The 23,620-nt window shown below is 39.4% G+C and overlaps 1 protein-coding gene across 2 annotated transcripts in view; it reads right to left on the bottom strand.

Annotated features, from left to right (window-relative positions):
* The window catches only part of SMYD3 (SET and MYND domain containing 3), a 691,979-nt gene that overhangs the window by 586,575 nt on the left and 81,784 nt on the right, over window positions 1-23,620 (bottom strand). Inside the window, exon 1 of one of the 2 annotated variants that reach the window (XM_045796297.2) lies at window positions 2,962-3,251. The exons of the other annotated variant lie outside the window; for it this stretch is intronic. Within the exon in view, the coding sequence (XP_045652253.1) occupies window positions 2,962-2,999 (38 nt within the window). The 5' untranslated portion in view covers window positions 3,000-3,251. Of the gene's footprint in view, window positions 1-2,961; window positions 3,252-23,620 lie in introns of those variants that run through there. 2 annotated transcript variants of the gene reach the window in all.

Raw genomic sequence — 23,620 nt, 5'->3', positions numbered from 1 at the left:
CTCAGCCGTTAAGCATCTGCCTTCCGCTCAAGTCATGGGATCGAGCCCCGCGTCGGGCTCCCTGCTCCACTGGGAAGCCTGCTTCTCCCTCTCCCACTCCCCCTGCTGGTGTTCCCTCTATCGCCGTGTCTCTCTCTGTCCAATAAATAAATAAAATCTTTAAAAAAAAAAAAAAAAGATGTGACCATGGGGTAGCTGGGTGGCTCAGTGGGTTGAGCATCCAACTCATCTGACTTTCAGCTCAGATTATGATCCCAGTGGTCATGAGATCAAGCCCTGAGTCAGGCTCCCCACTGGGCATGAAGCCTGTATAAGATTTTCTCTCTCCCTCTGCCCCTACCTCCCTACCCCCATGCTCGCTCTCTCGCACTCTCTCTCTCTCTAAACAACAACAAAAAAGTTAGCAACTGCCAATTGACCAGTGAGCTAGACTCGGGCACTAGGAGGCTTCTTACTCCCTCCCCTGTCCTTGGAATGTGGGTTCTGCTCTCAGAGGCTGCTCCAAGGACATAGCCTTGAGATGGTGATATGGTGTTGAGAACACCTGCAGGATATATGTGACTGAACCCAGTTAAGGCCTCCTTTTAAACTTTTAAGATTTGATGGGAAGTTGGGGAGACCCATTCGTCTTGCTGCCATCCAAGGCAAGCCTTTTTTTTTTTAATATTTTATTTTATTTATTTGGAAGCAAGTGAATGAGAGAGAGAGAGAGAGAGAGCATGCTTGCACATGCTGGGAGAAAGGCAGAGGGAGAGAGAGAGAAGCAGGCTCCCTGCTGTGCAGGGAGCCCAATGCGGGGCTCAATCCCAGGACCCTGGGAATCATGACCTGAGCAGAAGGCAGATACTTAACCAGCTGAGCCACTCAGGCGTCCCCCAAGGCAAGCCTTTTGTATGTTACTTTTGCGTATTAAGACTGCCACCTACAAACCTGAAGTGGCTGGACTCTTTCCTTGGTCTCTACCTGCCCTCAGCATGCAGGGGCTCATTTCAGATTACACCTGGGAATTCCCAAGAGGGTTGTGAACCAACATCCACAAAGAAGGACAATAAATTCAAAATCTTGGGGCGCCTGGGTGGCTTAGTCTGTTAAGCATCTGCCTTTGGCTCAGTTCATGATCCCAGGGTCCTGGGATCGAGCTCCGCATAGGGCTCCCTGCCCAGCAGGAAGTCAGCTTCTCCTTCTCCTTCTGCTCCTCACCCCCTCCCACTTGTGCTCTCTCTTTCTCTCTCCCTCTCTCTCAAATAAAGAAATAAAATCTTTTAAAAATAAAATTTAAAAAAAAGAAATACAAAAACTAGAGCAGATACCACTTAGGCTATTTAAATGTGGGAGGAAGGAAAGATAAAGAAATGAGGTCAAAGAATCAGAAAGTTTCAGGGGCACCTGGGGGGCTCAGTCAGTTAAGAGTCTCACTTGGCTTGGGTCATGGTCTCAGGGACCTGGGATTGAGGCCCACTTCGGACTCCAAGCTCAGTGGGGAGTCTATTATCTACCTCTGCCCTCCTCTCTGCTCATGCTCTTTCTCTCTCTCAAAATCATTTTAAAAAAATCTTTGTTTCTACTGCAAAATTTTACTTGAAAGATAATTTTAAAATTTTAAACCACTTAAAGCAAAAATAATGGCAATATACTGTGGTGTTTCTAACATGTGTAAGTAAAATGTATGATAAAAAAGCACGAAAAATGGGAGAAGGAAAATGGAAATATACTATCATAAGGCCCTTACATTATGTTATGTGTATAATATTATTTAACAGATTATAAGATAAAGATAAACATTTTAAATCTTACAGCAACAACAAAAAATAAAGTATAGCTAATAAAGCCGACAGAAGAGATAAAATGGAATATTAAAAAATACTCAACTCAAGGGAAGGTAGAAAAAGAGAGAAAAGAACTGTACTTAATAAAACTTGGCAAGAAAAATGTCTACCAAGCACCATACTTAAGCTCATCCGTTTAAGTTTATCTATCAGGAATAAACCTGAAAATTCCTATCTTTACTTACGGATATAAATGTCTGCCTCTAGGTTTCATAGATAATTTATTGTAACACGGTCACTATGCCTCGCTTCTTTTTCAATCTATCACAAAACACTTGTGCATGGTTTCCAAAATCAAGAGATATTTTTAATTAGCCAACTGGTTTACTGATATCTTCTCAAATAAGCTTTTTGAAATACTAGGCATCATCAAATAAAAATAGCAGCTGGGATCGGTAAGAAGAAAACCAAGTAAAATACAGCATTAAAATAGTTATTTGCAAAGTCCTGAATCTTTGATTCATGGAACCATTATGTATCTTATATACCATAGGGTTCCTCGATCGACATTCAAAAAGTTGTTACATCCGTATATTTATCATGACGAGCACGGAACAAAGCACAGAAGAGTTGAATTACTATATTGCATACCTGAAACTAATAAAACACCATATGTTAACTATACTGGAATTAAAATTTAAAAACAAATAAATAAAAGTTGTCACATCAACATTGTTTGCAAAAATCCTAGTATGCTTTCCTTATTTTATACAGTATTAACAGTGATCAAGTACCAAATATATTAGAATTCATATTGGCAGAGGCTAAAGGAACAAAAACATTTTCTGGCTTTCTTAAAATCCGTAATTGGCTTGTCGATGTTACAAAGTACCCTATTTCACTAACTTTAATCAGCAAGAACACCAGACTCAATGGAAACCTGGTCACAGCAAGAGCAGCCCAGTTCCCTTTCCAAGGGCCGGTCCAGACTTCAGAGCAGGCCCGGACCTCCGAGCAGGCCCACACAGAGCCCGCGTGCAGAGGTCCTGCTGCGAAGGAGCCCACCACTCTCTTCAGCACAAAAAATGCAAAACTGCTCCCTGCCTCCTTTGTGGTCCCATTCAGAGAAGAGGATAGCTCCAAAGGTACCGGAGCTATGACACCAAAGAGACAACGAAAACCAGAGTACACCCACCTCCTCCGTTTTGGCTGAAACTGGAGTATCTCCCACATCTCAACGACATGGATCCAGGGATCGGGAACACCTGGCAGCAGAAACTGCTGAGCCCTACATGCTGACGGCTCTCCACTACAGGCCACACTATCGGGGAGAAGCAGCCGCCAAGGCTGGACGGGAGTTGGAGAATAAATACCCCAGCTTTCTTTGCCCGCAGGTACAACTCTGAGGTGGTTCTATGCAGTTTCACAAAGTCCCCAGCAGGACTGAGCTCCAGCCGCCTAGAGCTGGTAGCGCTGCTCATTAGCACACCTCATACTGGCTTAATTTCATCTCATCTCACTTCCCCCCACCCAACTCTCCCCCCACACCCCAATCTCTCATCTCACTCCCCCCAACTCTCCCCCATACCCCAATCTCTCATCTCACTCTCCCCAACTCTCCCCCCACACCCCAACCTCTCATCTCACTCCCCCCAACTCTCCCCCCCACACCCCAATCTCTCATCTCACTCCCCCCACACACACCCCAATCTCTCATCTCACTCCCCCCAACTCTCCCCCACACCCCAATCTCTCATCTCACTCCCCCCAACTCTCCCCCCATACCCCAATCTCTCATCTCACTCCAACTCTCCTCCCTCCCACACCCCAATCTCTCATCTCACTCCCCCCACACACACCCCAATCTCTCATCTCACTCCCCCCAACTCTCCCCCCTCCCACACCCAATCTCATCTCACTCCCCCCAACTCTCCCCCCCCACACCCCAATCTCTCATCTCACTCCAACTCTCCTCCCTCCCACACCCCAATCTCTCATCTCACTCCCCCAAGCACTCCCCCCCACACCCCAATTTCTCATCTCACTCCCTCCCCCACAGCACTCCCCTCTCCCACCCCAAACTCTCACAGGTGCTTCCTGTCTCCCAAATCAACTATTTGCACCATTATCCTTGATTACAACTTTATTTTTTTTTAATAATTTCAGCTGTTTTATTTTTCCTTTTCTAATGTGGGTTCTAGAATATTTTTTATAACATTTTTTTATTATATTATGTTAGTCACCATACAGTACATCCCTGGTTTTTGATGTAAAGTTCGATGATTCAGTAGTTGCGTATAACACCCAGTGCACCATGCAATACGTGCCCTCCTTACTACCCATCACCAGACTATCCCATTCCCCCACCCCCTCCCCTCTGAAGCCCTCAGTTTCTCAGAGTCCATAGTCTCTCATGCTTCATTCCCCGTTCTGATTACCCCCCCCTTTCTTTATCCCTTTCTTCTCCTACGGATCTTCCTAGTTCTTATGTTCCATAGATGAGAGAAATCATATGATAATTGTCTTTCTCTGCTTGACTTATTTCACTTAGCATTATCTCCTCCAAAAGAGTGCTGTCATCTTATCCTAGAATAAGGCATGACTTTAGTTTTATACATTCTACCTCTAAACCTCACAGAAGTGTTTTAAAGTTTTCTTCATACAAGTTTTGCAAATTTCTGAAGTTTAATTCCTGGATATTTTATCATTTTTGTTGTTTAACTGTCAATGAATGGGGTTTTCTCTTCTATTATATGTCCTAACTGGTTATTGTTTATGTGTATAAAGGTTTATAATTTTTATATGTTAATTTTATGTCCTACTACCCTAGTGAATTACTTCACTGCTTAATTTTTTTAAAAACCACTGTATTAAGAAATAATTTACATACCATAAAATTCACTCCTTTAAGTATACAGTTCAATAGGTCTTAGAGTATTTAAAGCTGTATAACCAACACCACAATCTAATTTTTTTACTTTAATTCCAGTATAATTAACGGTGTTGTATTAGTTTCAGGTGTACAAAAGAGCGATTCAACAATTCACCCCCATTCGACAATTCTAATATTATAACAGTTCCCTAGCCGCAAAAAGAAACCTTGTGCCATGTAAAGTCACTCCCCACCTCCGCTCCCAGCCCCAGGCAACCACTAATCGACCTTGTCTCTATAGATTTGCCTACTGGGAACATTTCATGTAAATGGAATCATACAATATGTGGCCTATTCTGCCTGGCTTATTTCACTCGGCATAATGCTCATTAGGGTCATTGTTTTGAGTCGGTTTTACCGCTGACTCACTAGAGTTTTCCAAGTGAAATGCCACCTCAGCTGTAAACAGAAAACAGTGTTCTGGTAATAATGCCTTTACTTGTTTCCTCTGGAACTGCATGGTAATACCTTCAGTACCATGTCTCTGACCTTGGTGGGACTACCTCTGGTGTTTTCCTATAAAGTAAGATGCTGATTATTTGGTAGATTAACTCTGCGAGTACAAACCTATTTCCATATATGCCACCGTCCATACTTTTTCACAGACCAGGAAACTTCGAGAAGGTGGCATTACTTGCCCAGAGAGCCTCAGTGAGGAAGTGGCAGAGCGGGCACCCAAGCCCCGGCTCTGGAGTCCAGAGCCACACTCTGAATGTTAACGCTCCACTGCCTCCTCACGGTTTCTCAGCCTGCAACTCTCCTCAACAACTGTGCTGGCGCAGCCCTCTCCCACCGCTGGCTTCGAGCTCCGGCTAGCGCCCCTCTGGTGTTACGGCTGCCAGTACACTGCTCCTGGGGCTCCACACACTAGCCTGTCCTTATGGAAAAGGAGAGAGAGCAAGTATTTCTTCCCACCCAACAAAGCCCTCAGTCTCACTTTAATTGGATGCATCTAGGCATTGTTCCCACTGCAGATACGGAATGAGTTTGCCATAAGTTATGTCCACCAGTGGGAATCCACCACGGACGGGGGGGTGAGGGGAACCCACTCTACCCACCCTGCACAACTACTGTGTTATACGGCAGGGCTGGAAAGAATGTTGAGTAGAAACACAATGTCCACTACAACCAATAACACCCTTGGGTGATCAAGCCCACAAATGGAAATCATCATGTAACCTCATGCACTTCATTACTAAAATTCATCAAATCTAAAATGCTATGGATTATATGACACGCTGTTATTAAAGATACTACTAAAAACAGTATATACAATATTATCAGTTATCTTAAGAGGCCATCAGCTGTAAAACACATGGTAATTTCAAGGAGGCTAAAATGTGGAGGAAAATGCTCCTCTTCGAGTCAAATAATATGCCAAATGCCATTAGCCAGAGCTCTAAAAATCCACAACCACCTCCCCACATACATCCAGCATGAGTCTAGTCTGACTCCACATGCAGGCTGAGAAATGGTACAGAAACTAATCCTGCTGTATGCCCAGAATTTAATGTGAATGATAACTAACATCGATGTCAGAAGTCTACTCCTCGAATACCACATTAGGCCAGGCAATGCCCAGCATATGCCAGGTCCAGTGTATGGGTCCTAGAAGGGAAAATGTCCTAACTCCAGCCTCAAGAATACAACAGACTAGTGGGAGAGATATGGCAAGTACTAAAGAATTACACAATTAGCAGAACTGGTAATGTCGTTAAATGGGTTTCAATAAAATATATGAGTTTACAAAACATAAAGAGCAACATAGAGAAAGAAGAACGTAAACTCCCTAGATCAGGGAGCGCTCTGCTCTGGCATCAAGCTGGCAAGGAGCTGTTCAAGCACGTGTAAAAGATGAGGATCTGTTTCAGAGAGGGAGGCATGAAGCAAGCGAAAATAACCGGGATACAGGCAGGTTCAGGACATACTGGTAGAAAGCCAAGTATTTTAGTTCCACTAAAGCAAATGTTAAATACGCACAATGCGAGCACCTGGGTGGCTCAGTCAGATAAGCGGCCAACTCTCGATTTCAGCTCAGGTCATAATCTGGGGGTCCTAGGTTGGAGCATCTGGCCGTGCACTCAGTGAGGAGTCTGCTTCTCTCCTTCTCCCTCTTGTCCCTCACCCCGCTCTCTCAAATAAGTAAATAAATCTTTAAAAAACTATATGGCACAATGGAAAATGAAACTGGAAATATAGTTTAGGGCCAGAGCATTTGGAAGGCAGGAAGAGAGACTGAACATTTTCAAGCTTAAAAATGACAGAACTAGAAAAGGGGGTAGCAGGGTGGCGGAATCCCTAAAGAGTTATTTGGAGACACTGGGTTTAAAGGGCTTATGGGGCATCTTGGTGATTTTTCTCACTTACTGGATCTACCCAGAAGATAGCTAGATAGAAGTCAGGAATCCTGAAGAAAGATCTGGGCTGAGAATGTTTATTTGGGAATCATCCAGGCCAGGTAAGAGTTGAAGCTATGAAATAAGAAATTTTCTGAGAAGCTCTGACACATAAGGAAAGAAAGGAATCCAGAGAAATAACCCAAAGAACTTCCCCATTAGTGAACTGAGCAAAAGAGGAGCTCACAAAGAATAAGCAACAACGGTTATTAGTAGAAAGAAAATCGGGAGAATAGAAAAACAGTGTTTTAGAAAAGAGAGAAGCCAAGGGGCGCCTGGGTGGCTCTGTCAGTTAAGTGTCCGACTCCTGATTTCAGCTCAGGTCAGGATCTCAGCCCCACCTTGGGCTCCCTGCTCAGCGGGGAGTCGGCTTGAGCTTCTCTCTCCCTCTCCCTCTGCCCTTCCCGCCCATCCCGAGCACTCACGTGCATGCTTTCTTTTGACCTTCCTCGCTGTCAAACAAATCTTTAAGAAGAGAGAGAAAGAGAGAAGCCAATACTGACAAATTTCACAGCAGGACGAAATAAGATAAGGAACAAAACTTATCCAGTGGGACTTGGGTTATTGATGGTGTGGCTGGGGTAGCCGGAACAGGGGCAGAGTACACACAAGGAGGTCAGAAAAAACTAGCCTTGAGCTGAGCCGAAGGTACCCAGATGGACAGGAAAAGTCATCAAATGGAAAGAAAGGAAAATAGTATCTACAAAGGATGGGCTGGATCCAATTACAAGATGTTTATCCTAAGAAGAAAAAAAGCTGTAAAGTACACATAAAATGACCTTCAAATTTAACAAGCATAACTAACTTGTTATTTTGAGCAAGCTAATCTTTTATTTTAATTACAATGCTAACTTTTTGAGAAAAAGAAACCAATCAAAACTCTGGCAAATACATTGCTCAGAAAAATGTGATGAAAAGGTATGTAAAAGGGGCCATGCCTTTTGTATGAACGCTAAAAGGGGCAAATTTCTGTGTATCCGCTACATAAATTACTCTCCAATTCTGCCACAATCTGTTCAAGCTAGCTCTAAGCAACCGAACTTCAATCTTAATCTTTACTTTTACTCAATTCCTCTTCTCTTAAGCTTTTTGGGTTTTTTTTTTTTTTTTTTTTTTAAGTAGGCTTAGGCTCCATGCCCAGGATGGAATCCAGCTCGGGGCTTGAACTAACAACCCTGAGATCAAGACCTAAGCTGAGATGAAGAGTCAGACGCGTAACCAACTGAGCCACCCAGGCGCCCCTAGAACTCAATTTTTATAATAGAAGGATCAAAAATTGCCTGTGGGTACCTGGGAGGTTCAGTCAGTTGGGCATCCAACTCTTCCGTTTCGGCTCAGGTTGTCATCTCAGGGTCATGAGATCGAGCCCCAAGTCGGGCTCTGCGTTCAGGGTGGAGTCTGTTTAGGATTCTCTCTCTCTCTCTCCCCCTCTGCCCCTCCACCTGGCTCACACTCTCTATCTCTCTAAAATAAATAAATAAATAAATAAATAAATAAATAAATAAATAAATAAATAAAATTTAAAGAAATTAAAAACTCGAAAATTGCCTTTACTCATGAAATTAAGAAAATCAGTCCATTCCTAAAAACCCGATTTTCTGGCTATGCTGTGGGAGGACAAAGACAGTACAATACCCACATAAGTTCTTTTCACCTCACTGTGTAACTGCAGATGCGACACAGGAGTGATGTAAAAGTTAGGTTAAACTCAGACTGGACTACAAGTACTGAAGCCACACCTCCTCTAGCAGTTTCTCCAAGGAAACGATCAGAACCATTTATTATCAACTGCGTGTTCATAGCAGAACTATCAGTTATGCGGTGCCCTATAAAAAGACATACACAATTTCTAATTATATCCATTCTTTCGCTCTAATTACTCAGGAGAGTGATTACATATTTAACTTGGCTATCTTTAAAACATTAAGTTGCTTTAATGAAAGTATTTTAGATAGCTATGCCACCATACATCAATTAGAAAGTTAATCATTCTCCTTGTTCTCACAAAAAGATTTTTAAAGCAGTGGGGAGGTGGCACTGTTTGGTGCTTTTTAAAAAGTTAATTAGAGCGCACTCAGTAAGAGAGATCATCCAGGAAATAAAGTTTATCAAAAACTCAAAATATGTAATCTGCATAGAGTAAAAAAAAAAAAAACAGTAAAAAATTCTCTTTAATGAGCCTATTCATGTTCACTTGAGAAGAAAACCCACTTCTCTGGGTCAGGTTTCGTTTTCAATGTGCTGTGGGACTTCACTACAACATAAAAGGACCACTCCAGAATTTTTCTTAGAATATTTCTAAGAGACAAAAGGCAAACAAAACCATAATCTATGACTAACAAAGCTCCAAATTAGCTCAGACGTATTACAAATTAAACTATAAATAAAAAAAGTTTCACAGAATAGAACCTAAGATATTACCCATCAGTAAGTGAATCATGAATGTGCTACAATCGTAGCATACATTTCCCTCATCCTAGATTCACTAATAATGAAGCAATTTATTTCTATAGGTGAGAACTCCATCTTAAAATGTAAACCATTGCAGTTTTATGTTGGCAAAGGTGTCATTACTAGCATTTCTGTGAGAGGTAACTTTCAAAAACACACAACCTTATCTTGCAGTCTTACTGGTCCTCCTGTAGCTTCCTTTATACAAATTGCACGCCATTCTCCCACTACCGTCCATAATCCCATTAGTAACTCTTAAAAGACTAATTCAGGTTTCCCACACACTTCTTCTCTCAAGACAGTTTAGCCCACACAATAAAATGTCAGTGTGCCCGTTATAGTTCAAAACCTCATTTAATTAAATGAGATCAAATGAACTAAGGCAAATGGAAGTGGATTTTGCAGTCTCTCACCTGGCAGGCATTCCATAAACACCTGCAATCTGGATCCAGCACAACCACTCTGACACCGAAAAACAAAGGACTGAAAGGTTCACCTGTAAACATCAAACTGGACCAATGTCATAGCAATAGCACTCAGGCAAATGGAACCCATCAGGAATGGAGCGGCAAGAAGTGAAGGAATTTGACCCCCCTATTTAACCCTGCTGAGACACAGAGTAATGTAAAAGATGCCCAAGACCATCATCCTTCAGTCATACTCCTTGCTCATTCTGCTGGGGGAAAAGGGGAAGGCCATCACTTGCTTGGTCGTGGCTGCCCGCTACGGTACAATGATCCTGCTATATGCCTCCACGGCCCACCTTACAAAATATAACATGCTCTTTTTTTATATAACTTCTCAGTGTTTGAGTTATCATAATCACCACCCTACCAAAATTTACTAATGTGATAAGAACCAAACCAAATATTAAGATAAATTGATATTTCATCTTTGCCCCAAAACACGGTTCTTTACCTTGGGTCAACTGATAAGCTTCACTGAGGTCTAATGATCTGAAATTATTTGCAAAAGTGTATATATACTTTCTCCTGCAAGGAGAGTCCACAGATTTCCTAAGTTATTTTATTATTCCATGAACAGACCATGGGATAAACAAAACTGCGAAGGAGAATTTTAAGTAAAGGCATTTTATTTATACGCCAAAGTTTCTCTGGTAAAAGTAGTGTGTTAAGCAAAGAGTAACTGGAATACCAGATAATGTACAGCCAGAGTGATAACTACAGTCCTTCTCTTAGCTAAATTCCTTCAGAAACTACTGAGAATTCCAAAGCGGCTTTAATGGCATGTGTGGTGGGGGGAGGGAGAGTAACAGGATTGAGATTCTAAATGACAGAAGAATGTCAAGCAGAAGGTACAAGGAAACTGGAGAAAACATGCTCAATAAAAGCACATTGATTAGGATGTCCCACATGACAGTTAACTTTCCTCTACTATTGTCTGCTACAACCTCCAAGAAACTATGAGTTTGTCAAGGGAAGAAACCAACCTTAATAATCTTTGTAGCATAGGTCCCAGCTCAGCACCTGTCACCAGTTGTTACCCAACGTTTCATGAATCAATAATGCAATTAAGATTTGGAAGTAGGTGCCAAATGAATTTTTCCACTAACATCCTTGTTCTGGCCAGAATTCTACAATGCATTTAGATATGCATTAGTCTCTCTAATCTGTGACAATCCCTAAAGCTATCCTTGTCTTTGACACTTGATACTTTTGAAGAGTAATAATCAAATATTTTGTGTCCATCCGATGTTTTCTCACAATTCTGTTGAGGTTATGCATTTTGGTAAGAATAGCATAAAGGCGATGTTCTCTTCTCTTGGGTAAGGTGGTATGTGCCAGGTTTATCCACTATAAAGTTACTCTCTTTCCCTTGCAATTAAGATCTTGGAAAAGATACTCTGAGATTCTGCAAACATCCCATTTCTTCTCAAACATTCATCCACTAATTTTAGTGGCCATCACTGGATCTTGCCTGTAACAATTATTACTGTGGTGTACTAATGGAGATTTTCTATTTCCTTCTACATTTATAATTCAAATTCTTCTGTATGCCACCTCCCTATTTATTTATTCATCTAATTATTTATGTATATCAGTATGGGCTCATAAATCTTTATCTATTCTGTGAGTTATAATCCAAAAGTGTTTTAACATTTTGTTGCTCAAACTGTTCCAGATTTGGCCATAGACAGCTCTGTTTGGCTCCTGTGCCCCTCAACATGACCCGTTCTTTTTTTAAGAACTTCCTTAGTGGGGGTGCCTGGGTGGCTCAGTCAGTTAAGTGTCTGACTTCAGCTCAGATCATGATCTCAGGGTCCTGGGATCAAGCGCCGTGTCAGGCTCCCTGCTAAGCAAGGAGTCTGCTTCTCGTTCTCCCTCTGCCCCTCCCTCTGTTCATGTGCTCTTGCTCTCTCTCTCTCTCAAATAAATAAATATCTTAAAAAAAAAAAAAAAAAGAACTTGCTTAGTTGTAGCAAAATAAGATGTTCCGGGCTCATCTTGTAGATCTCTAACCCCATCCTGGAATCAACCAGGTCTTCAGGGAGCCTTGCTTCCTTTCACTGGAGAATGGCATTTAGGAAACAAGATATAGGAACCAGGTGTGCTCATCACCACTGGGCTATCTCTGCTTCTAGAGCCTCTAAGCAGAGATGGGAAGAATATGTATGTATACAAACCCATGTATACACTACACTTCTTAATTTATTTATATAGAAATAATTTATTTCTGTATCTACTTACATGTATAGCTAGAATATTCAGAATGAATTCATACTGATATCTCTGATTGCAATCTAACACCATGGGTTCACTCTAACCTGTTACCTTTCCTTATTGTTAATTTCTCTAGTTTCTCTGGCTTTTGTTATCTACTCCACCTATTTTACCAACCCTAATAAACATATAGTTTTGGAATTGCTAATCCATACTTCTGTAAGATACACATTTACTAAACAGAGTACAATACTTGTATGCAACTCCTTTTTGCCTTTAGCCTAACAATATCCAGTCAAAATACTATTTTCCAACATTAATTGAGCTAGTCCTTTTCTTCCCCACTCCCTTCAGTGAAGTTATGTTCTGAAGGGTCATTAGTAATAGTCTGTGTCCTATTTTGGTTTCCCTTTACAACTTAGGTTTGTTTTTTTTAATTTACATAGAGTTAAATTCTCTCTTTCAGATATGCAGTTCTATGGGTATTGACAAATACAGTCATGTTTAGACTTGTTAGAAGGTGGAGGAGGGAAAGTAAAATATTCCCTAAACTGAGAAGGCACTTAGAGACCATTCCATACGGTTGACAGAGCTTTATTCAGGGTAACTTACTGGCAGGGGTAGCAGCGGAAGGATGATCTACAGCAGCTGCACAATTACTCTCTGCCAAATCCAGGTCTTAGTTCCCAGATTTTATAGAACAAGGGGACACGCAGAAGGGCACTGTATGAGATCAAAGGGTTCGCACACATCTCGAAGAGTCTGCATGCACCTAATTGATAGCTAACCTTTAATTAGACCTTGTGGCACCAGCTGTGTATCAGGAAGGGGAAAGACTATGTTATCTCTGATTCCTGGGGGACAAAAAAAAAAAGCCTCCCGCCATCCCAGCCTCGGCAGGCATTTCTATGGCATGTATATTAATCTCCAAGGGGCCTGGAACACATAGCCCCAAGAGAAGTCACTGAGCGAAGGAGAACAAGACCGAGGGCCAGAGATGGAGTCAGTGTTGTCAGCACTCCTACACACCTCATGTTACAGAAAAGCTTCATTACCCCAAAAAAATACCCTCATGTGGCCCCTGGGAATCAACCCCTTCCCCATCTCCAACCCTAGCAACCCCTGATCTGTTTTCCCTCCCTACAGTTTGCCTTTTCCCATTTAACTTTTTTAGTGGTTTAGAGTATTCCAATTGTGCCTATGTTAGACATGCCAATATTGTTCCATAGCTCTTAGACACTCTGTTCTGCTTTGTGTTTTTCCCTACTTTTTTCTCTTTTGTGATTTTTTTTTTCAGTTCTCTCTTTCTTCCTTTTTTTTTTGAGAGAGAGCATGTGAGCAGGAGAGAGGCAGAGGGAGAAGGAAAGAGAGAATCCCAAGCAGGCTCCACACACAGCCTGTAGCCCGATGTGGGGCTCGATCCCACGACCTCAAGACCAGGACCCGTGCTGAAACCAAGAGTCAGATGCACAACTGAATGAGTCACCCAGGCACCCTATCAGTTACTTCTATTCACCTATTCTCAAGTTCAGGGATTCTTTCCCTGGTGGTGTCGGAACTACTCATAAGCACACCAAAAATATTCTTCACTGCTGCTTTTTCTCACTTGTAGTATTTTTACTTAATTCCTTCTTGTAGTTTCTATCTTTCTGCTACAACTACCCATCTAATTTCTCATGCTGTTAACCTTTTTTCATTAGAGCTTTCAATACAGTAATTATAGTTATTTTAAATTCTCTATCAGATAGTTCCAGTATTTGTGTAATTTCTGCATCTGATTCTATTGACTGCTTTGTCTCTTGGCAGTGCTGTGGGTACTACTGCTACCTTTTTGTAGGCCTCCTGATTTTTTTCAAAGTTGAACGTCTTGTGAAGAGGAGGGACTGAGATAATAAATTTTATGCCTAGAAGTGGACACATCTTCTCTTTTGCTATGCCTTGAGGGTGGGGGTTTAAGTTAGTCTGGTCAGAAGTTCAGCTGGGTTTGAGGTTTATTTAGGGTACGGTTACCCTCAGCATACCAGTCTTCGACTTCATCTACTGGTAACTCATGTTTGGGGTGAGGACTGGTTCACCAAGGTTTCTTCTGAATGCTATACTCTCAGCTCTAGGTCATGCTGCACCTCAAAGATGGTCTGTCCCCATGGTCTGACTGCTCTCCCAGCAATATTCCATTGTTACTTGTTACTTGATGCTTACCACGGTGGTAAAAGAAAATAGGAAGAGGGATTTTCTAGTGTTCTGATTAAGCATCAATCTCAGACAGCCACTGAATCCTTGGGTCTCAGGCATATGGCCTCCTCCATGGCTCCTACCCCTTACTTAGCTGTGGTTCTGGACCCAACATGCCATCCAGGGGTAGGTTTGATTCTATTCCCAAACCCCAGATGAAATGGGATTCTACCAGTGACTAAAGGCAACAGTGATTTTTTTTTATCTTTGGGTTTTTTTTCCCCCCTTAATTTCATTCAGTAGAAGAGAAAGGGAAGATACAGAAGAAGGTTCCTGACAAAAATTCTTGCTCCATCTGGAGCAGCTGCTGTTCTCCCCAAGCTCTGCACTACCGAAGGACACTTTCTTAGGAATCTCACCATGTTTTTTGGGAATGCCTGGTAGAGTTCACAGAGAAAAAGCCTGCAGGTGGATATAAACTCTCCCTATTTGTTCAGTCTCCAGGACTTCACATTTTCTTGGCAGCACTCATTCCACATCCATGATTTCTTTAACTGCTCTAGCTAAACTCCTACCAGTGCCCAGCAGTATCTGCCCAGGTAAGCAAGTACTCCTGTCTCACCCTGCAGGCATCTGTTTCTCCTTAAACTTCAAGCCAGCTGGCTGCCTATGATTTAAACTCTGATGGATTCCAAAAAAACAATAAACTTACAGTTGTCCAGCCTTTCTTGTTTTGTTTTTTTTTGTTTTGTCATGTTTTCTGCACCACGATTTTATTTTTATTAATGCCTGAACTTCTTTGCTTAAGTATAACACTATGAAACCAAATTTAAAGTTTACTGAAAAGTCAACATAAAAGCAACATTTCAAATTCCAAATTAAAATACTCAATATAGTTTTTAGTCTTAAAACCTAATTAAAGAGTTTTGGCTATTTGTTGAGGTGATTTTTTCCAACTGTTGATATATCAAGAAAAGCCTCATTATTTCCCTAACAATAAATTCAAAACTTAAATTGCAATAATGCAGCTAGATATAAACTATACTGAGAACTCAGCCTAATAAAAAACACAGAACAGCTGATAATGATTTCTTAAAAGCATTTACTTTCCATCTGACAGAATGCTTTGAGAACAACAATTATGTATTCATAGTCCCCATAATTTTGTTTTACAAAATATTTCCTCAAATCTCTCAGGAGATTACTACAGGGTTAAAAGCTGTCTTAAGATCAAAGATCAAATGGAGGGAAAAAACCCTGTAATTCTCTGTAGCAGCTCATTGATCTTTCCCATCTGCTATGCAAAAAGGAGGTATATGTTAAGTTTGAAAAAAGAAAACCTTTTTAACTAGAAATGACAGTAAACTGATTCTGGCAAATGTTCAGAGGGAATTTTTCTATACGAGATCCAACTCTTTTTTGCCAAAATACAAACGATGTCAACAACGGGAAAATAAAATCAAGTCAGTAAATTACTCTTTATTTATAACTTACTTCCTGCAAATAGATGATCAGATTTCTCTTATAAAACCACACATAGTAAATGAATTTTCAACCATGGAGAGGACTTTATAAGCACAGCTCATGGGTGAATGATGAGAGACAGCTGGAGCAAGATATGAAAAATGTAGCTCACTCAGACATAGAGAAATTCCTTTCCTGGTACCGACCAACAACTCACAAGTTTCCCTAGACTTTCCTTTATGTAAAAACCTAGAAGCCCTGTCCTACATCTTCACCTTGGAAACAATCAAGAAATTCCGAGAAGACAAATTATGTGGCACACTTCTTTTAGGACAGAAGAAGCACATTTTGTCTACTGAGTCAAATGCTTATGTGCATACTGCAATTATGGCCGTTAGAGCATTCTAGAATGGGGTCTCATTCTTTTCTCAGTGTAACCCTTACCTTCTGTCTCCTTTCACTAGAGTTGAATTGTACACTTAAAATGAGTGAATTTCATGGTATTTAAATGACACTAGCATAAAGTTGTTTAAGAAAAAAAGGAAAGAAATATTAATTGATCCAATGTTACTGAATCAATGAGTGAATCTACAAATAATTACCATTCACCTTCCTATATACAGAGGTGTAGATAGATCTCAAAAAAGATGTGGTGGGAGGGGAGAAAAATCTTTTCAATAAATGGTACTGGGACAACTGGATATCCACAACCAAAAGAATGAAGATGAACACTTACTTTATCCTATATGTGAAAGTTAACTCAAAATGAGTCAAAGAACTAAATGGGAGCACTAAGACTCTTGGAAAGAAATGTAGGCATAAATCTTAGTGAACTTGCATTAGATAACAGTTTCCTAAATACAACACCAAACACGCAAATAACAAAAGAAAAAAACAGATAAGCTGGACTTTGTCAAAATTAAAAACTTTTGTGCATCAAAGGATACTATTGAGAAAGTGAAAAGACAACTCAAAAAAAGGAAGAAAATATTTGAAAAATCACATATCTGATAAAGAACTAACATCCAGATTATATAAAGAACTCTTCCAAGTCAACATTAAAGAGTCAAATAACTCAATCAAAAAACGGGCAAAGGATTTGAACATTTCTTCAAAGAAGATATAAAATGGCCAATAAGCACATGAAAAGATGCTTAATATAATTTATCATTAGAGAAATGCAAATAAAACCACAATGAGATACAAATCCACACCCACTAGACTGGCTATAATAACTTTAAAACAAATGGAAATAAGTGATATTGAGGATGTAGACAAATTGAAACCCTTGTAGACTGCTGTGTAAAATAGTGCCGCCGTTGTGGAAAACAGTTTGGCAGGTCCTCAAAAAAAAACAGAGTCACTATATGACCCAGCAGTTCCACTCCCAAACACAGACACACACACACACACACACACACACACACACCCCTGAGAGAAATATAAACATGTCCACATAAACACTCATTCACAAATGTTCAAAACAACATTATTCATAACAGTCAGTAAATGCAGAAGTCCATCAGTTGATGAACGGATAAGAAGAACGGGTGGCATAGCCATACAGTGGAATACTACTTGACCATAAAAAAGGAATGAATTCACAATATACACAAAATATCAAACCATTATGGTGTATGCCTGAAACTAATATACTGTAATATGTCAATTATAGCTCAGCTTTTAAAAAGAGGAATTAAGTACTAACAAATGCTATAACATGGATGAACCTTGAAAAAACATTATGCTAAGTGAAAGAAGTCAATCACAGAAGACCACATATTGTATGATTTCAGTGATCTGAATTGCCCAGAAGAGCCAAATCCACAGAAAAAGAAAATAGATTAGTAGTTGCCAGGGGGTAGGAGAGAAAAAACTTGGGAGGTACAGCATTTCTTTCTGGAGTGACACAAATGTTCTGGAATTAAATAGTGGTGATGTTTGCATAACACTTGAATATACCAAAAATCCAAACATATACTTTAAAATGGTTAACGTGAATTTTATGTTATGTGAATTTTATCTCAATTTTTTTAAAATGGGTAGAAAAGAAAAAATGGAGAAAAAAGTGATAGTGCAGGTTACAGACCCACCCTGAGAAGAACTGTGGTCCTTCCCTTGGATCCCAATGAACGCCAGTCACCGGAGAGTGGCCACACTTTACACCACTGTCAAAGCTTTAAGTGGACACAAGTCAAGCAGGATTAGAAGACAGTGGCCACGAGATGCAAAAGGCAGTAGGAGCTCACGTGTTATTAAGAGGGGCAGACGTGAATTTGATGGCCAATAGTGGCTATGAGGAGGAACACCCGTACCCTCAGCTCCACGTAGAGGGAGGAAGGCAGGGTTTCTCAATTAGCAACTGCCAAACTTGGGCTTCTATACAAGATGAAAATGGGATTTTCACAATGCCAGCTGCAACCCATTAGTGAGTTGTAAAATCAATTTAGTAGGGCATTTTTTAAGTGAACTAAACAAGAGATTAAAGATGAATGGGATAAAATACATATCACATCACAGCTACTAAGGTGTTATTTACTGCTTTCAGTTATAAACATATATGTGTTCATGCTAACTCAAGGTGTAAAATAAGTTTTTGTGATTTCTAGTCCAAAAAAAAAATTCTGAAAAAAACAAGTCTACAATAGATAGTAAAAATCTCTGCTGCAGGCCATTAACAATAAATAGGATGAAAACTATAGCAAAGGAAATATAGCCAGTAATATTATAACACACTTATCACGGTGAGCATTTCATAATATGTGTGATTGTTCAATCACTATGTTGTACACCCGAAATCAATTTAATTATATGTCAATTATACTTCAAATAATTAGAAAAGAAAAAAATCCATAGGTATAAAATAATCTATTTATTGACTTCTTCAGTAAGCAGGATAAAAAAAATTATGTATTTATTGGCCCTCTTATAAGAAGATGCACATAAAGATTTATCACATGAAATAGCTAGAAAATAAATTGCTAAAATAAAAAATAGTCATGTGACTATTATTTTCCTCCTAACTTTATTATTTTTGGAGTTAAATATGTAAGTACAAAACAAAAAGTCTAGAAACCAACCAGTTTCTATGCTTTGGTATTCATCATCATCAAAGCCCCAAACTTTGCTTTACAACTGGAAAAATACTAATATTTTTACTGTCCCTTTTTGGGACAGTTTAGTATATGTGTTTCTGAAGGGAGCACTCTTTTTGGGAGAGTCTCATCACTCCGACCTACTACATTCACTGGTTAAAAACTTACTGCAACCCCACATCTGAAGGTGAGGCTGTGGGTTCTTCTTCCTCAGTGTACATGAATGGAATTTTGGTAGTTCACAGAAGAACTGGTGATCTCCATGTTCCCCAGACAGAAGTGTTCAGCCAGGGAACAGTAGGGACTATATACCAAGAAAGCCTTTCTCAAATGTTCACAAATAGTGCTTTTGTAGCTTCTGACATGTTGAATATGTCTAACATTCATGCCTCATGTTGCTTCACAAATTGGAGATAGTATTTATACTACAGAGGTTTAGAAATACAACCTCAATTCAATTTTATTTCAAAATTTAATTTTTATTTCATAAATTGAAGGAGTTTTCTTATGATGTGGTATCTCAAATCATTTAATATTTAAAAGTAAAAATACATTCCCTAATAAATAAGCGAGCTCTGTAACACTTTCAACACAAAAGGCGGCACGTGGCGTGCCAGTGACATTGCGGTGTTTGGTTTCTAAAAATGCATCAACCTGTAACATACACTTTCACAGACGGTGGATATATTAAACTGCATATATATACACAATGGTTCAATAAAAAGTGTTTTTAAAAAAATTGATGTGTTTATCGACAAATCCCTTGGATGGGTGTTTTGAGTTTTTGAAGAGTATTTTGTTGCTGTTATTTTGTTTTATATGAAGAATTTATTTTTAAGGAATCTGTACACCCAACGTGGGTCTTGAACTTATGACTCTGAGATCAGGAGTCGCATGCTCCTCCGACCGAACCAGCTAAGTACCCCTTGTTTTGTTTTTTTAGATGTGTTTATTTTCTAACTCTAAATTTTTATCTTCAGATATAAAGAAAACTTTCTCTGGCTCCATGGTTTTACTCAGCAAATCACCTCCACCAATGACACAGAGTAGTTCTGAGACACTTCATGTAGGTTACACAGTAAGTCAGGATCATAGTGTAGACCTCTAGATGGGCACTAATAGAACTTTCTGCAATGATGGAAACGTTCTGTATCCACACAGTCCACACAAAAGTCACTAGCCATATGCGGCTACTGAACACTTAACATGTAGATATGTAATTAAAACACTCAATTTTTAAGTTTAAATTAATGCAAATAACCACAAGCGTCTACTGACCATTCTACTGGACAGTGCAGTTCTAAATAACACCTAGCATCTTCTGCTCTGCAGACATCAAGCTATGCTTCATTTTTGTTAGTCACAGAACATTCTGAAGGACCTGACACACAGTGATTACTATAGTTACAAGAAACAAGGATCTCTGGGGGCGCCTGGGTGGCACAGCGGTTAATCGTCTGCCTTCGGCTCAGGGCGTGATCCCGGCGTTACGGGATCGAGTCCCACATCAGGCTCTTCTGCTATGAGCCTGCTTCTTCCTCTCCCACTCCCCCTGCTTGTGTTCCCTCTCTCGCTGGCTGTCTCTATCTCTGTCAAATAAATAAATAAAATCTTTAAAAAAAAAAAAAAAGAAAGAAACAAGGATCTCTGGATATTTCTCCCTCACGTTTGAAAACCATCCTTCTGTTTCACTGGTTATCAGAAGACTGCAATAAGTAAGTCTATAAACTGAAGACTAAAATAATTAAAACGATCAAGAGAAAACACCAAAAAAAGAACAGCTCCCACTAACTATAGGCAAATAGGCTGGGGTATGTACCCAGACAACAGGAGACCTCTTTCAGATGGGGAATTAACTGATACTTAAGGCCTGATAAATGTTAAGGTTGTAAATTACTAGGTCTAATAACACTTTTCAGTAGTAAAATTTTCAGAATGGTAAAATTTTTCTGTGCGAGTTAACCATTTGTCTAAATCAGTATTTACCAAACTCTGTTTTCAGGAATAATTAGATAGTATAAAAAGTTAAGTATGCTACCAAAGGAGTGTTCATGGTTAAACTGGGAAATGCTGGGTTGAAGAGAACATAAAACAGAACATAAAATAACTTTTCTCAGGAAAATTTCTATATAACTTTTACTAAGCTAATATTCATTCTGAATCTCCAAGAGGAAGATTACAGAAGATTTGTGAAATCTATCAGAGGAATCATCATGAAAAGTAAAGCTCTAATCAGTATTTCTCAATTTTGCCTGGTTGTAAGAATTACCTGGGGTGCTTGTCAAACACATACATCTCCAGGCCTGAAGATTCTGATTCAGAAGGTCTGGTGCAAGGAATCTGACTCCAGCTGAATTGTCTGGTCCAGCAAGCTGAGAAAATACTGGTCTAGTTCATTCAGTGTATCCAAGAACAATGTGAAACAATATATACACATAAAAACTTACACTATCACACATACATGGAACAAGAGTGAATCAAAAAAAAAAAGAAAGAAAATAACAACTGTTTGCAAAAATGTAGAAAAACTGTTAACACTTACAGACTATTGATGGGAATGTAAAATGATATGCCACTTTGGAAAACAGTAGGGCAGTTCCTCCAAATCTTAAAAATACGACTATCATGTAATCCAACAATTACATTTCTAGATATATTTACAAAAGAATTTAAAGCAAGGTCTTGAACAGATACTTGTATACCCGTGTTCTTGCTGCATTATTCATAAGAGCCAAAAGGTGGAAGCAATCCAAGTGTCCATCTACAGATGAATGGATAACAAAATGCTGTATAGAACCATAGAATATTACTTGGCCTTAACAAGGAAACTGTGACACCTGCTACGACAGGAATGAACCCTGAAGACATCATGTGAAGTGAAACGAGCCAGTCACATAGGGACAAATTCTATATAATTCCATCTATATGAAGTATCTTCAGTACTCAAATTCATAAGAGACAGAAAAGGGGAGTGAAAGTTACTGTTAATGAGTACTAAGTCTCAGATTTGCAAGATGAAAAGAACTGTGGAAATGGATGATGGTGATGGGCACACAACAATGCAACTATAGTTAACGTCACTGAACTATAGACTTAAAAATGGTTAAGATGATAAATTTGATTTTATGTAGTTCACCACAATTTAAAAATGAAAAAAAAGATATTATCAGAATTGTCTGGTTACCAAGGTTAGTTCTAGAGGCAGCCTGGAGCCTCCTGATGGCCAAGAAGACACTGTCCTTGCTACCATGCCCTATCAGAGACGAATAACCAGGTCCAGCATATCCTAGGTCTGAGCAAACTGCATTTTCTCCAGTTCTGCTTATTTGGAATTGATAATAACCCAAGGAAAAACTTCAGATCACCCAAATTATCTAACTGTAAGGAAAGTGTTTACTGATACACAGAGAATACACATAACCTATTTGAGCAATCAACTTCTCCCGAAGTACTTCCACCACATACATCACGCTTCTAGTCTCAAAATCTACAAGTATGGTTTTTTAAATTATATCATAAAAATAAAAGGGCTGACTTTTATCTTAAATTTAATCTCTCCACACATTTATTTTTCAAGATCTTATCTATTTATTTGAGAGAGAGAGTGAGTGAGAGAGCATGAGCGGGGGCGGGAGGGTGCGCAGAGGGAGAGGGAGAAGCAGACTCCCCCCAAAACAGGGAGTCTGACAACTCAAGGCTCCATCCCAGGACCCCAGAATCATGATCTGGGCCAAAGGCAGTCACTTAACAAACTGAGCCACCCAGGCACCCCTCTCCACACATTTTTTAATTTATTCAAGCAACAATACAGAGCTTCCCACTATTATTACTAAGGCTAATTTGCATTTTCTTAAAGTTACACTAACAAACGCTGAAAATGAAGTGACTATGTTATGTATTCTAAAGCTTCTAATATCTGATCATGAAAACAATAATTAACACTTTGTACTTTGTATTTTAAATTTTGATAGAAATTTTATCACCATAGGATAAGTCGGGATTTTATTTTCTTTTAATCCAAATGTAATTTGTGAGAAATAAAAATGTGATTGGCAGATCATCTAATATTACTTCAGACAGCTAAAAACCTAATTTAGACAGTTTTCAAAAATTCAAAATAGATTTTGGGAGAGGTGTATGATGATCAACCACCCAATAATTCCACATTTTTTTCCATCAATAACATACTGTCCCAAACACGAAGTATCACCCGTATATGTTGCAATCCTATTCCAAAGTGGGGGGAGGATTAATCCTCACTTTACCTTCTGGCTGAAAAAAAGGTAAACATTGTTTCTGTCTTTTTTTTTTAAATTCCAGTATAGTTAACATACAAGATAAACATTTCTGCAGTAAGTTATGAGAGTTTTCAACAGCATTCTCTTTTCATTTTTTTTTAAGATTTTATTTATGTATTTGAGAGAGAGAGAGAAAGCATGAGAAGGGGGAAAGGGTGGCATGTTACATCTTAAACTAATAAGAAAAACAAAAGAAAATAATGCCATCACCCAGAAAGGCAACCACCATTAATACACACAAAAGGTATATACATTATTTTTTCAAGATCTGGGATACCATTTTGTAATCTACTTTTATCACTCAATTGGATTATTTGCCCATGTCACTAAATACCATTAAAAATGAACAATAATAAAAGCTGCCT

Source organism: Ursus americanus, chromosome 2 (genome assembly GCF_024610735.1).
Source record: "Ursus americanus isolate L20-20 chromosome 2, mUrsAme1.1.p, whole genome shotgun sequence".
In the NCBI taxonomy this organism is placed as follows: domain Eukaryota; kingdom Metazoa; phylum Chordata; class Mammalia; order Carnivora; family Ursidae; genus Ursus; species Ursus americanus.
This window is presented reverse-complemented; position numbering and strand designations above follow the sequence as displayed.